General features: G+C 42.8%; 1 protein-coding gene across 1 annotated transcript in view; it reads left to right on the top strand.

The window, feature by feature from the left end:
• The window catches only part of PRKCI (protein kinase C iota), a 93,726-nt gene that overhangs the window by 56,743 nt on the left and 23,085 nt on the right, over positions 1-13,898 (top strand). The window contains exons 4-6 of the mRNA XM_041002664.1: positions 307-357; positions 4,982-5,067; positions 7,446-7,586. Of these exons, the coding sequence (XP_040858598.1) occupies positions 307-357; positions 4,982-5,067; positions 7,446-7,586 (278 nt within the window). The remainder of the gene's footprint in view (positions 1-306; positions 358-4,981; positions 5,068-7,445; positions 7,587-13,898) is intronic.

The raw sequence follows: 13,898 nt of genomic DNA, 5'->3' as shown, positions 1-13,898 counted from the left end.
CCCAACCCCACTAATATTGTATGTTTCATATTTGCATAGATTTTGGTAATTTGTTGTTGTAGCAAATGTGTTGAAAAAATTGTTTTTTTTTTTTAAGGATGAAAGTAGTGATATAACGGGAACTAAAATGACTAATTCTGAAATTTTGATGTTTGTCTGTACATATGCTTGTTTTTATGAACAGCTTTTATGTAGCCTTGGGAAAATGGATGCCTTCAACTAATATTAACTGTGTGCCGAGTGTCTTGTTCTAGGTGAGGAATTTAAATTCTAAATATACTGTTAACTGATTTTATTTCCTTGCAGTATTCCCTTGTGTACCAGAACGTCCTGGAATGCCTTGTCCAGGAGAAGACAGTGAGTATTCATATGCTTTGTGTTCAGGAGAAGTTGTTATGTGATAGTACAAGTGAAAAGTAATAGGAAATAGAATTTTAAATTCACTTTGCTATTTATTTAATATTTATTTATGTATTTATTTATTTATTTGGAAGACAGAGCAGGAAAGAGAGAAGAACAACGCAGAAGAACAATACAAACACCTTTCATTTCATCTGCTTGTTCTCTCTCCAAATGGCCTCATCAGCCAGGACAGACTGACCAAGGCCAAAATGAGGAGGTTCTTCTGGGTCTCCCAGTTGAGTGCAGGGGCCCAACCTGAGCCCTCCTTTGCTGCTTTCCCACATGCATTGGCAGAGTACTAGATGAGAAGCTGAGCAGCTGGGACTCCGCACTGCTGCCCATACGGAATGCCAGGGCCACACTCGGTGACTTAACCTGGCCGGCCAAGCTTCAGCCCTACGTTCATTTTTTTTTTCTGTTTTTCAGAATGTAGAATTAAATATTAGCAACTGACTAAATTGTTCTTTTAACAGATGAAATTCAGATAGCTCTTAGTTACAACTTACAGGACATCTTAAATAAAAATAATTTTAAGCTATTTGTCTTCCTATCTTTTTGGTTTAAACATTTTTCTCTCTTTTTTTTTTCTTCTTTTTTCTCATTATTTTATTGTGGTTTTATGATACAGTTCCATAGGCTCAGGGATTTCCTTTTCCCGCTGTGCAAATCCCCTTGTCCCTCCCACTCACTGATTTCCCCTGTATTATTACTATAGTATACTTCTTCATAAACAGTTTGTAAGTCCATCATTGTGGGCATGGATAATGGCAGAAAGTCCAGCATCCTATATTCAAGATACAGTTAACAGTTTTGTTGAAAGTCCATCTTTATTCTGGAAGTAGAGATGCATACTGCATTGTATTCTCATTTCTGGATATGATAGTCTCCATTACACAGTTACTATACATCCCTTAAATTAAAAGTCACAATACAAAATCAACAGCAGCCAGAAAAAAGAAATTAAAAACACCATGAAGTTAAATAACATGCTACTACATATTATAGTCTCCAGTACAGAGTTACTGTACATCCCATTAAATGAAAGGCCACAAAACAAAATCAACAAGAAGGCGAATAAAAATTTACAATGCCATAAAATTAAATAACATGCTACTGAATATCTAATATGTTGATAAGAAATAAAAATCAAGAACCTTCTTGAAGAAAATGATGCTACTGTGTGACCTATGAGACAGTGAAGAATTTAATATGAAAAAAAATGTTTTGAGGAAATGAAATAAAAGCAAAAACATCAAAATCCATGAGATACAGTTTCTGCTGATCTTTGTTGGTGAGATGTGTCTCCTGTAGGCAACAGATAGATGGGTTTTGTTTTTAATCCAGTCTACTAACCAATGACATTAGATTAATGAGGTTAAGCCATTTACATTCAGGGTTAATATGAATAGGTGGTAATTTGGTCCTGTCATTTTCATTGTGGGTTTTTCATTGTGTAATTTAGTCTTCTATTGATGATTTAATGGGATGTTCTTCACGTTTGTCTTTGGTTTTGGTGGGTGCTGTTCCTCTTCTGTGTCAAGAGAACATCTGTAAGTATCATTTGTAGGGCAGGTTTGGAAGAGGTGTATTCTTTAAGCTTTTGTTTACTGTGGAAGAATTTTATTTCATTTTCAAAGACAAAGGATAGCTTTGTCATCTTGTCTTTTTTTCAAAGACAAAGGAAAGTATGTTATCCTGGGCCGATAATTGTTTGCTTTTAGAATCTGGAATGTCACTCCATTTTCTTCTGGCTTGTAGAGTTTCCTGTGAGAGGTCAGCTGTGAGTCTGATTGCTGTTCTCTATAGGTCTTTGATGTTTTTCATATGTATATTTAAGGGTGTTGCCTTATGTTTTACTCAAGAGAGCTTGGTCATCATGTTTTATGCTTTTGGTCAATCCTGTTGGGAGTTCTGTGCCCCTCCTGGATGTTGTTTCCCAATTCTTTCTTCAGATTAGGGAAGTCTTCCTTTATTATTTTATTGAATGCATTTTTAAACCCAGCTCTTTCTGTGCCTTCTGGAGCTATCATAACTTTTATGTTTGGCTTTTTGATAGTGTCCCTTAATTCCTGAATACTTTTCTTAGTTTGTCTCAGTTCCTCTTCCAGCTTTTTGATTGTTTCACTATTGGGCAAGAAATATCTTCCAATTCTGAGATTCTTTCTTCTGCTTCATTTAATTTGTTACTGAGACTTTCCAATCAGTTTTTATTTGCTCCATTGTGTTCTTCATTTCTAATAATTCTGCTTGATTTTGTTTTAGTGTTCTTTTTCCTTGTGTGAGATATTCCTTAATTTCCTGTATTGCTTCTTATTGTTGATAATGAAGCCTTATACCAAGTTTTTAAAGTTCTTCTTCTACATCCTTCATGTATTCCTTGGTTAACTCTGAGGCTGGCAAAGGCTTTTGCTCCTTTGCAGGGGAGTCTTCAGTAACATTCATTGTGCCCCTGTTTCTTCTGCTCTTGGTCATTGTACTTCTGGTTAACAAATTCTTTTCATTAAGGCAAGTTTCTAAGCTGTGTCACCCACAGGTGTACAGTTTGATTCTACATATTATGGTTGGGACGCAGCTCTTTGTTTGCAGTCACTTGTGCCACTCCCAACAGCAAGATTCTGGTCTGGATCCTTGTGTTAGGCTTGCACCATGGTCTCTGTAGCCCCAACTCTTCTTGCCACTCTCTACCTCCTGTGATCCCTTGCTGTGGCTGCACCATTGTCTGTCCCCCCTTTCTCCCACTTCTGGTTTGAGGAGTTCCCACATTAGGGAGATACCAGGTATCATAAATAACTATCATGTTGTTGGTGCTGATCTTGTCAGAACCTGCTGGCCGTTAGGTCTGAGGGCTACCCGGACCTATTTTGACCCCTATGGTGCCAAAGTTGGTATTATTTTCCATGTGGGACCAGTGCAGTGCACTGAACTGGAAGTGAGTTTGCTTCCAGCTCAGCTCTGTGCATGGGCAACTCACTGTTGTCCCTCCAGTGTCACAGCGTTTGCCACATTGTACAACATTGACACCCGATGTACCACTGCTGGAGTTCTGGATCTGCTGGCCATCATGTCTTGAGTCTACCCTGACCTATTTTCGATAGAACCTGCAGGACCATGTCGATGCAATGCACTGAGCCAGAAATGAGTTTGCTCCCAGCTTGGTCCATGCACAGTCCCACAGCCTTTACCTCCCTTCATACAATATTGCCTGATTTGGCTCTGATGGGGGTCTGGGTTGTGAAATCCACCCTGTTTCTGCACCGCCTGTTTGGGGTCTGTTCCTGTTTGAATCAAATAAATCTGCAGCATGGGCACTTCATTACCTGGGTTCACCTACTGAGCTCCTAGTGAATTCCCTTTCCTACCTGGCTGCTGTTGGAACTCAGAACTCTGCTCATGACTGCCACCGTGGTATCTGGTCACTGCTACACCACATCGTTGTGTCCATGGCTTTCCTGTGTCCGTCAGTCTCCTGGTGCCCCTCTGCCGTTGGCCTGTCTTCTCCTGTTTCCTAGAATGTGCTGTCTGTTTTTCACCCTGGCCAATGATTCTCCATCTGTTTAAATGTGTCCTTACCCTGTTCCACCATGTTGATTCCCAGTTTGGATATTTTAAACCTAGAGATATATTGGACTCACATTTAAAATAAGAATCTTCATATAAGTCATGCTCAGATTTTCCATTTAGCATTTTCCCTGTTTGCTTTAGGTTTGATTTGTCTCTCTTACACATAGGCATGCATATGTATGTTAAAATATGCTTGTTTTATTTTAATTTTTTTGTTATGCTATTCCAGACCAACTAACATAACATTTTACCTTTAAATACGTCATCATTTTCCCTTAGCAATTGTTATGGGAATTTTTATTAATGGGGTGAATTGGAAGTAGCATTCCACTATTTTGATGTGTTTATATACACAAGCAGCTGTTTGTTTATAAGTTACTGCCTTCCATATGCAGTGTAGTTTGTCACTTATTTTTTAAGTTTTGTTGATTTTTATTTGACAGGTCCATTCCCAGAGAGAGGGAAGACAAAATGATCTTCCATCTGCTGACTCCAGATGGCTGCAAAGGCCAGCACTGGGTCAGTCTGAAGCCAGGAGCCAGAAGCTTACTCTGGGTCTCTCCCCTGGTTGCAAGGACCCCAGGATCTGGGCCATCCTCTACTGCTTTCCTAGGCCAGAATCAGAGAATTGGATTAGAAATGCAGCGGGCATGTCTGGAACCAGCACCCATATGGGATGCGGTGCTGTAGGGCAGAGGATTAGCTAAATACACCACTGTGCCAACCCCCAAATATTTACATTTTGTGATCTTTTTAAAGTTAATTTTTATTAGGAATTGGAGTGATAAACAAGATCCCACCTGCCAGTTTGTTCCATAGATGCTGTCAGTACTGAAGGCCAAGGTTATAATTTTTGTCTATGCCCTTGATGAAACTTTTACTTTTTCAGTTCTGAATGTCTAAGCAATATATATATATACTTGCAATGAATATAATGAAAAAAATTACAGGTTTAATTAAAAAGTGACTTTTACTCAGACTTGGCTTTTTTTCTTTTTAATTTGTAATCTCTCTTCAGAATCCATCTATCGGAGAGGCGCACGCCGCTGGAGAAAGCTTTATTGTGCAAATGGCCATACCTTTCAAGCCAAGAGGTTCAACAGGGTAAACACATTTATTGCATGCTGACAATTTCTGGCTTTGGCTTAATTTTTTTCTTTCTCCTATGAGAGAAACATAGTTTGGTAATTAAGTCTTGTTTCCTTTTATAGTCAGTGGGGCTGAGCTTGATTGCTTGCCTGGGGCAGTATATGTATAATTTTTAATGACAAAAGAAGCTTTAAATACAATGATTAAATTTGGGATGATTCTAGCAATAAGAATATTTAAATTTTGAAAAACATTTCCGGGTGCCTAGGAACCAAACCTAGTTTATGGTGCAAACTATTTAATGCTATGAATTTATTTTTATGATACAGAAAGATACTAATAGCAAAGACTTGTCTAGCTTTGACTGTGTACCCTGCCCTTTCCAACTGCTTCACTTCTCTACCTCATGAAGTCCTTGTACACACTCTGTGAAATGGGAACTTTATATTTCTGTTGTATAGATAAGAAAACTGAAGCATACAGCAATTAAGTAACTTGCCCCAGGTGACACATTTGGTGGAGCCAAAGCTTTAAAATAGGCAGTCTGTCTCCTGAGTTCCATAATTTCAATATCTTTTGTTAACTGCGAATTTATGTCCTAAATTCTTCAATGCACAGAAAAACCACCACCTGAGATCCCCAAACTTTTTTTCTTAGCAGTACTCATATTTAAGATAGATTTATTTATTTATTTATTTATTTATTTATGTTAAAGATTTATTTTATTTTTATTGGAAAGGCAGATATACAGAGAGGAAAATCTTCCGGCCGATGATTCACTCCCCAAGTGAGCGCAACGGCCAGTGCTATGCCAATCCGGAGCCAGGAGCGTCTTCTGGGTCTCCCGCGTGGGTGCAGGGTCCCAAGGCTTTGGGCCGTCCTGATTGCTTTCCTGGGCCACAGGCAGGGAGCTGGATGGGAAGTGGGGCCGCCGGGATTAGAACCGGCATCCATATGGGATCCTGGGCGTGCAAGGCAAGGACCTTAACCACTGCGCCACCGCGCCGGGCCCAGATTTATTTATTTTTATTTGAAAGGCAACGTTACAAAGAAAGAAGGGGAAACAGAGAGATATTCCCTACTGTTTTACTCTGTGGCTGGAGCTGAGCTGATCCAAAGCCAGGAGCAAAAGCTTTCTTTGGGTCTCCCACATGGATGCAGGGGCCCCAGGATTTGGGCCATCCTCTGCTTCCTTCCCAGACTATTAACAAGGAGCTGCATCAGAAGTGGAGCTGCCAGGACAAACCAGCACCCATATGGGTCTCTGGCACCACAGGCAGATGCTTACTCTACTAATTTCTAATGCCAGCCCCAGTACTGATATGTAATAAGACTTATAGGAAAATCACTTTTGGTATTATGTTTTAATAAAGCAGTGCTTCATTTTGACCTCTGAATAGACTAGAAGGCCATAGGATTTCAATCTTTTTTTTTTTTAAGATTTATTTTTATTATTTTTTTATTGGAAAGGCGGATATACAGAGAGGAGAGACGGAGAGGATGATCTTCCATCCGATGATTCACTCCCCAAGTGAGCACAACGGCCGATACTATGCCGATCCGAAGCCAGGAGCCTCTTCTGGGTCTCCCATGCGGGTGCAGGGTCCCAAAGCCTTGGGCCGTCCTCAACTGCTTTCCCGGGTCACAAGCAGGGAGCTGGAAGGGAAGCGGGGCTGCCAGGGATAGAACCGGCGCCCATATGGGATCCTGGGTGTTCAAGGCGAGGACCTTAACCGCTTGCGCCACCGTGCCGGGCCCAAGGATTTCAATCTTAATTAACTTTTTATTTTCATTACTCTCAACTTTTTTTATATGTGATTTTTTTTTATTTCACATAAAAGCCAGGCTTATACACACACACACACACAGAGTGAGAGGGAGAGAGAGAGAGAGAAAATTCTTCCATTTGTTTGTTCACTCCCCGTATGGTGCAATGGCCAGAGCTATGCTGGTCTAAAGCTAGGAGTCAGGGACTTCTTGTGGGTCTCCCACATGGCTACAGGGGCCCAAGGCCTTGTGCCATCCTCCACTGTTTTCCTATGCTATGTTCAGGGAACTGGAAGGAGAGCAGCTGGAGCTAAAACCAGTACCTATATGGAATGCAGGCACCGAAGTCAGAGGATTGATGTACTATGTATGGCCAACGCTGTACTATGAACTTTTCAACTTAGAAAGAGTATGCCTTGTGTTATTTTTTACTGAACCCTCATAGCTTTTGAAAAATTACATATGAGGAAATCTTGTTTTGTTTAGCCATGAACTGGAAGTTTATGCCATGATGAAAAGAATTAAGTTGGAGAAACCATTTATTTTCACTATTTTATAAGCAGACTGGTAGGAAATGATTATGACTCATTTTTGTTAATAAAATATTGTGGAATTACTTTTTCTAGCGTGCTCACTGTGCCATCTGCACAGACCGAATATGGGGACTTGGCCGCCAAGGATATAAGTGCATCAACTGCAAACTTCTGGTTCATAAGAAGTGCCACAAACTCGTCACAATTGAATGTGGACGACATTCTTTGCCACCGGTAAGATAGAGTTGTATTTTTTTCTTTTAAATTCGCCATGCTTGATAATAACTACTAAAACAGGAACTAGGATATAGAGATGTTAAAGAATCAGCTGTTTCAGAAAGTTATTAAGCAACGTGGATAGGAAAACTTTATGTTCAGATTAGCATATTATGAACTTTGGAACTTGAAATGACTATCATGACATTGGTTTCTAGGATGTTAAAATTCTGGTTGAATTGCTGTTAAATCCTCAGGTCCAAATTAGGAGGATGTAGAGGAGAAGCATTTAAGAATTTTTTTCTCCTGTGTGTGAGTTTCTTGATTTTACATTTATTTATTTATTTTGAAAGTCACAGTTACGGAGATAGAAGGAGAAATGATTTTCCATCTGTTGGCTCATGCCCTGGTTGGCCACATCAACCATCAGTGGGCCAAGCCAAATCCAGGAAGCTGGGGCTTCATCCAGGTGTCCCACATGGCACAGGGACCCATATACTTGGACCATCTTCCTCTGCTTCTCCTGTGCCATTGACAGGGAGCTGAATGGGAAGAAGTGCAGTAAGGATACAAACCATTGCTTATATTGGATGCACTGTCAGACAGTGGCTTAACCTTCTGGGCCACAATGCCAGATCCCTGTAGCATCTATTCAGAGTTATTGTATTTGCTATTTAAACAGCCAGGGAAAAGAACATTTAAAATTATGAGGGTTGGTTGGTTTGTTTTGCTTTCTATTTAAGTGTAATTAGAGCATCTGTTGCAGAAAAATAGAGAATGCAGGCAGGCAAAGAAAAACATTTTGTTTGTATATATCCTTCCAGAATTTTCCCTATGCAAATTTATATGTAAAAACTTTCTAATTTTTAAAATTTTCTAATATATAAATTTATCTTCTTGATAATGTTTACATAGTTGAGAAGGACCACTGTATTAAGGTGGGGAGGGACAAGGGAAGAGAGAAAGTAGATGAGACAGTTGCTTCCTTTTTTTTTGTTTTTCTTCGTGTATCCGGAGGAGAGGAGAAGAGGAAAGAGGGCTGTTCCCAGCAGCCTAACTGCATCAGTACCTGTGGATGGGGATGGATCTCTGATGTGGAACATGTTCCTATGGTACTGTTTAAGAGGATTTGTTCGTTCCGAGACACTCTTGATTTCGTTGCTCCAAGGTTGAGGAAATCCTTCCAGGATCCATTGGCTGACATAGTCCACCTAAGTCTCCACTCACACAGATAACTTGCTGTTAAAGCTTTGCCAGGAGAGCTGTCCAGTTTGTTCTGCTCTCTGTCCTCTGCCATGGTAATAGATGTCCTCTGCAGGCCTCAGTGAGCTGTCGTGTCTGCCTTATGCATCTGGGCATGCTGTGAACTGCACAAGCTTCAACAGTCTAGGAGGCCCAATTCCGATACAAACATTTCAAGGTCAGACCACAAACCCTGTGATTTTCCCTGTGGTTGGAGTTTTGAGTCCAGTAGTCCAGTTGGGAGTCCCCAAAGAGACCTCTCCTGAGGTGACCCCAGACCGGACTGCTGTGTGTGCCAGTCAGTGTGAGGTCCGGCTCAGTTCGTCACCCACATCAGGCTACACACAACCCAGTTGTTGCAGTTGCCTGGTCAGTTCTGTCCCTAGCCGCGTCTCATATGCAAACCAACAGATGCTGCGGCCCAGCCCAACCCTGCACACTGCACACTGTGCCCTCATGTACACTAGTACAGTGACAGCTAGGTACTTCCACCAGGCCTGCCCCTAGCACTGGTTCCTGTACATGCCAGTGTGTGCAGCAGACTGGTTCAGTCTGTTCCACCCACATCCTTTTTGGCTCTTCTACACACCAATGGGTACTGTAACCTAGTTTAGCCCAATCGACCCCACTCTCCAGCCCACACTAATACTAGCAGGTGCTACCACCTGTCCAGCCAGGCCGGCCCCCATCCCTGGTTCTCTCACTTACCAGTGGGAGTCCAGCCCATCAGAGGAATGTCCATAATTTCCCTCCTGGCACCCCTCTTCCCTATTAGGCCCCAGATCTTGCACTTTCCAAATGGTACTGAAGTCTGCCTGGACAGTACTTGTCCCAAGTCCTGGCACTTGTCAGATGATAACTGTGGCAAAGCCCGGCCAGCCTGTGTTTAATCTGACTATCTGTAGCAGCAGATAGTTACCCAGCCCAGCCTGGAGCCCTTGCAGTGCCCCCTGCCAGGCTCACCCTCCCCCTGGAGTCTTGCATATGCTGGTGGGTGCTGCCCACCAGTCGGTCATGACCTGCCTCGCCTCAATATTTGCCGGTAAGTGCTGCAGCCTGGCTCAGCCCTGCCTACCTAGAGTTCCAGTTGTGCTGGTGTGTGCTGCGACCTAGTCCAGCCTAGCCCAACCCCTAGTCCCAGTCCTGTTGTAAACCTTCCCCTTTCTGGCTCTCATACTCAACAGTGGGAACCAGAGGACAGCTGGAGTGTCCCCTTAGCCCCCCAATCAGGCCCACCCCCCAGCCACAGGTCTTTTTATTTTTACTATTATTATTTATTTATTTATATTTATTTTTATTGGAAAAGCAGATATACAGATTAGAGGAGAGACAGAGAGGAAGCTCTTCCATCTGATGATTCACACCCCAAGTGACCACAATGGCCGGTGCTGTGCCGATCCTAAGCCAGGAACCAGGAGCTCTTCTGGGTCTCCCAAATGGATGCAGGGTCCCAAAGCTTTGGACTGTCCTCAACTGCTTTCCCAGGCCACAAGCAGGGAGCTGGATGGAAAGTGGAGTTGCCAGGATTAGAACCAGCAACCATATGGGATCCCGGCACGTTTAAGGCGAGGACTTTAGCCACTAGGTCACCGCACCGGGCCCCACCAGCCACAAGTCTTGCATATGCCTGCCAGTCGTTGCTCTCACCAGCCTGGCATAACCCATCCTCTGTCTTGACGTTTGCCATCAGATTGCTGCGTCCTACCCTATTCCAGCCTGTCCCAGACCAGCCTGCCCCAGCTTTCATGCAAACTGGCAGGTACAGAAGCCTACCCCATGATGGCCCACACCCATCCTGGTTCCCATGTATGCTTGTGTGTGCTATGACTTGACCTGGCCTTGCCTGGTCCTCCCTGCTGAAAATTGGAGCATCTCTGCCTGGCTTGGCCTACAACTAGCCCCAACTTTCAGGCTCCCCAGCAGGAGCTTCAGCTTAGTAGGGGCCCGCTCCCAGACCTGGATCTCACGTGTCTCAGTAGATGCTGTGGCCCTGCCCAGCATACTGAACCCCCAACCTCATTCTTGGTGAGTGCTGATGGATGCTGTATTCCAGCCCGTCCCTACACCCAATTCTTGGTTGTGCCTGTGGGTGCTGCAGCTTGGGGCAACCTCCCCTACTCTGAACTTGTTACCATGAGCGTTGGTGAGTTCTCTGCTCGTGCCTAGCTTGGCCTTCACCACTGCCAGCTCTCACCCAGACCATCAGTCCTACAGGTATGAGCCCATAAATTCCCTTCAGAATCTTTCCCCAGACCCTGTTCTCTCATGTGTTGGTTAGTGTCATGGCCCAACCTAACGTGTCATGGGTTACCCTCTGCCCTGACACTCACTGATGGATACTGTGGCCTATTCCTGCCGGAACAGGTCCCAAGTCCTGGCTTTCATGTGCACGAGTGCTAGCTAGCCCACGTGGACTGCTGTCCTAGTCTGTCCCAGACATGTCCTTCAGCTTCCCTCTCTCCAAACCACCTGTGACTTCGGTGGCCTAGTCCATGGAAGTCCCCAGAAGTCATTCCTCACCTGCAATGTATTTCCTCAGCATTCCCAAACCCCATTCCTGGGACAGTTCACAGCTATCATGTCTGCGGCCGAGTCTGTGACAGGCCCTGGGGTGCTGCTCACCTGCCCCGAGTCCACTACTGAGTTCATGTAATTTGTTTTTATACAAGAATATATTTTGGCATGTGTAAGAATATTGCAGCAATGTAGTAAGCCTCTGTTCATACTAGTTACCCAGCTTCAGCTAGCAGTTCTTGACAGATTGTGCTATCCAAATTCCCAAGTACTTCCCCGACCCTTGCTCGGAGTTATTTGAAATACATCTCAGATATCCCAATAAATTTTTATCCTTTTAGGAAATGTTTATTTAGAATTCGTTGTTTTATAAGTGTAATTGTGTCTCTAATTTCATTGGAGTTAGGAACCAATTGAAATCCATTTGTAACTGAATTTTTGTGTTGTTTGCTGGCCTCTCCATTTACCCCTCTTACCATCGCAATCCTTACATTTGTCTTGTAGCAGAAGCATTGTTTTTTGTCACTAAAAATACTGCAGAATCATATTCTGCAGAGTTAGGTTTAATATGTTGCTTTGTTTCCTTTATGTTACAGTTGGATTTGTTTTCAGTAGTTTCTAGTTTCTAGTTTGGTTTATTTTGCTTGTTTGTCACTCAAGCATTTATTCCTCAGTGTCTTTTTTAAAAAAATATTTATTTATTTTTATTGAAAAAGTCAGATTTACAGAGAGGAGGAGAGACAGAGGAAGATTTGCCGCACACTGATTCATTCCCTAGGCGGCTGCAATGGCCTGATCTAGAGCCAGGAAACAGGCTTCTTTTGGTCTCCCACGCGGGTGCAGGGTCCCAAGGCTTTGGGCCATTCTCTACTGCTTTTCCAAGCAGGGAGCTGGATGGGATGGGAAGTGGAGCTGCCGGGACACAAACTGGTGCCCATATGGGATGCCAGCTTATGCAAGGGGAGAATTTTAGCCACTAGGCCACTGCACCAGGCCCAAGATGTGACTGTCTTTTTTTTTTTTTTTTAAGATTTATTTTTATTAGAAAGGCGGATATACAGAGAGGAGAGACAGAGAGGAAGATCTTCCATCCGATGATTCACTCCCCAAGTGAGCGCAACGGCCGATACTATGCCGATCCGAAGCCAGGAGCCTCTTCTGGGTCTCCCACGCGTGTGCAGGGTCCCAAAGCCTTGGGCCGTCCTTGACTGCTTTCCCGGGCCACAGGCAGGGAGCTGGACGGGAAGTGGGGCTGCTGGGATTAGAACCGGCGCCCATATGGGATCCCGGGCGTTCAAGGCGAGGACCTTAACCGCTTGCGCCACCGCGCCAGGCCCCGTGACTGTCTTTTATATACATTTTTAACAACAATGAGATCGTATAAGCACAATTTTCTATTTTCTGTTTTACACTGAACACTATATTTTTGTTATCTTTTTTATCTGTACATATCCCCATCCTTTTTAGTATTAGTTTGTTATAGTGCTCTATTTGACTTTTGTAACTTATCCTTGTGACTGAGTATTTGAGTTGTTTTCTAAAATTTCATATAAAGAATATCATGATAAATTTCCTAGGAGAAAAATCTTACTTCCTTAAAGGATTCAGAAGTAGACATACTGAGTTGCAAATATCGCATTAAAATTTTTTATATATTTGAAAGGCAGAGAAATGAAGAGAAACAAAGATCTTCATCTGGTGGTCACTCGTCAAGTGCCACATCAGCTGGAGTGGACCCAGCCGAAGCCAGGAACTTCAGCATCGATAGGGAAGTCTAGAACTTCTGAATGTGTGAAGGAAAATGTTTAAGGGCATGTGAAAGCAAATGTTTATTCCTTGTTTTTATTGGTAGTAAAATCGGTGATTACTTTGCATCTTTCACTGCTCATTACTGGCTGCTGCTTATCACACAGGACTTTAAAAGAAGACTCATGTTACCTTCAACTCTTCATCATTTATTTTAAGCATGATTTACTTGGAGTGAAGGAACTGTTTTTAAAGGCGAATTACTGTAGGGCCCGGCGTGGTAGCCCAGCAAGTCTAATCCTAGCAAGTCCTCACCTTGCACATGCTGGGATCCCATATGGGTGCTGGTTCTAATCCTGGCAGCCCTGCTTCTTATAAGCTCCATGTCTGTTGCCTGGAAAAGCAGTCGAGGACGGCCCAAAGCCTTGAGAACCTGCTCCCATATGGGAGACCTGGAAGAAGCTCCTTGCTCCTGATTTCAAGAGCTTAGCTCTGGCCATTGCATCCTCTTGGGGAGTGAATCATTGAACAGAAGATCTTTCTCTCTGTCTCTCCTGGTCTCTGTATATCTGATTTTCCAATAAAAATAAATAATTTTTTAGAAGAAAAATCACTATAATGTAGACACCTAAAAATATCCACAATAAGCAGGATAAATTACATTTGTGATTTTTGTTTTTTCCTTAATATTGGCTTTTTTAGAGTGTGAAGGAAGAGTAGAAAGAAAGAAATCAGTGTAGTTAGGGTTTAAGTTTGACTTTGCTGATCTGTAATTTAATTTTGTGTTTTTCTGTAAGATATAACTAGCATTATTTCATTCACAGACAC

The sequence above is a fragment of the Ochotona curzoniae genome, unplaced genomic scaffold (genome assembly GCF_017591425.1).
Source record: "Ochotona curzoniae isolate NIBS_2020 unplaced genomic scaffold, NIBS_Ocur_1.0 scaffold_2587, whole genome shotgun sequence".
Classification (NCBI taxonomy): Eukaryota; Metazoa; Chordata; class Mammalia; order Lagomorpha; family Ochotonidae; genus Ochotona; species Ochotona curzoniae.
The sequence above is the reverse complement of the archived record's forward strand: the minus strand, read 5'-3'. Positions and strand labels throughout refer to the sequence as shown.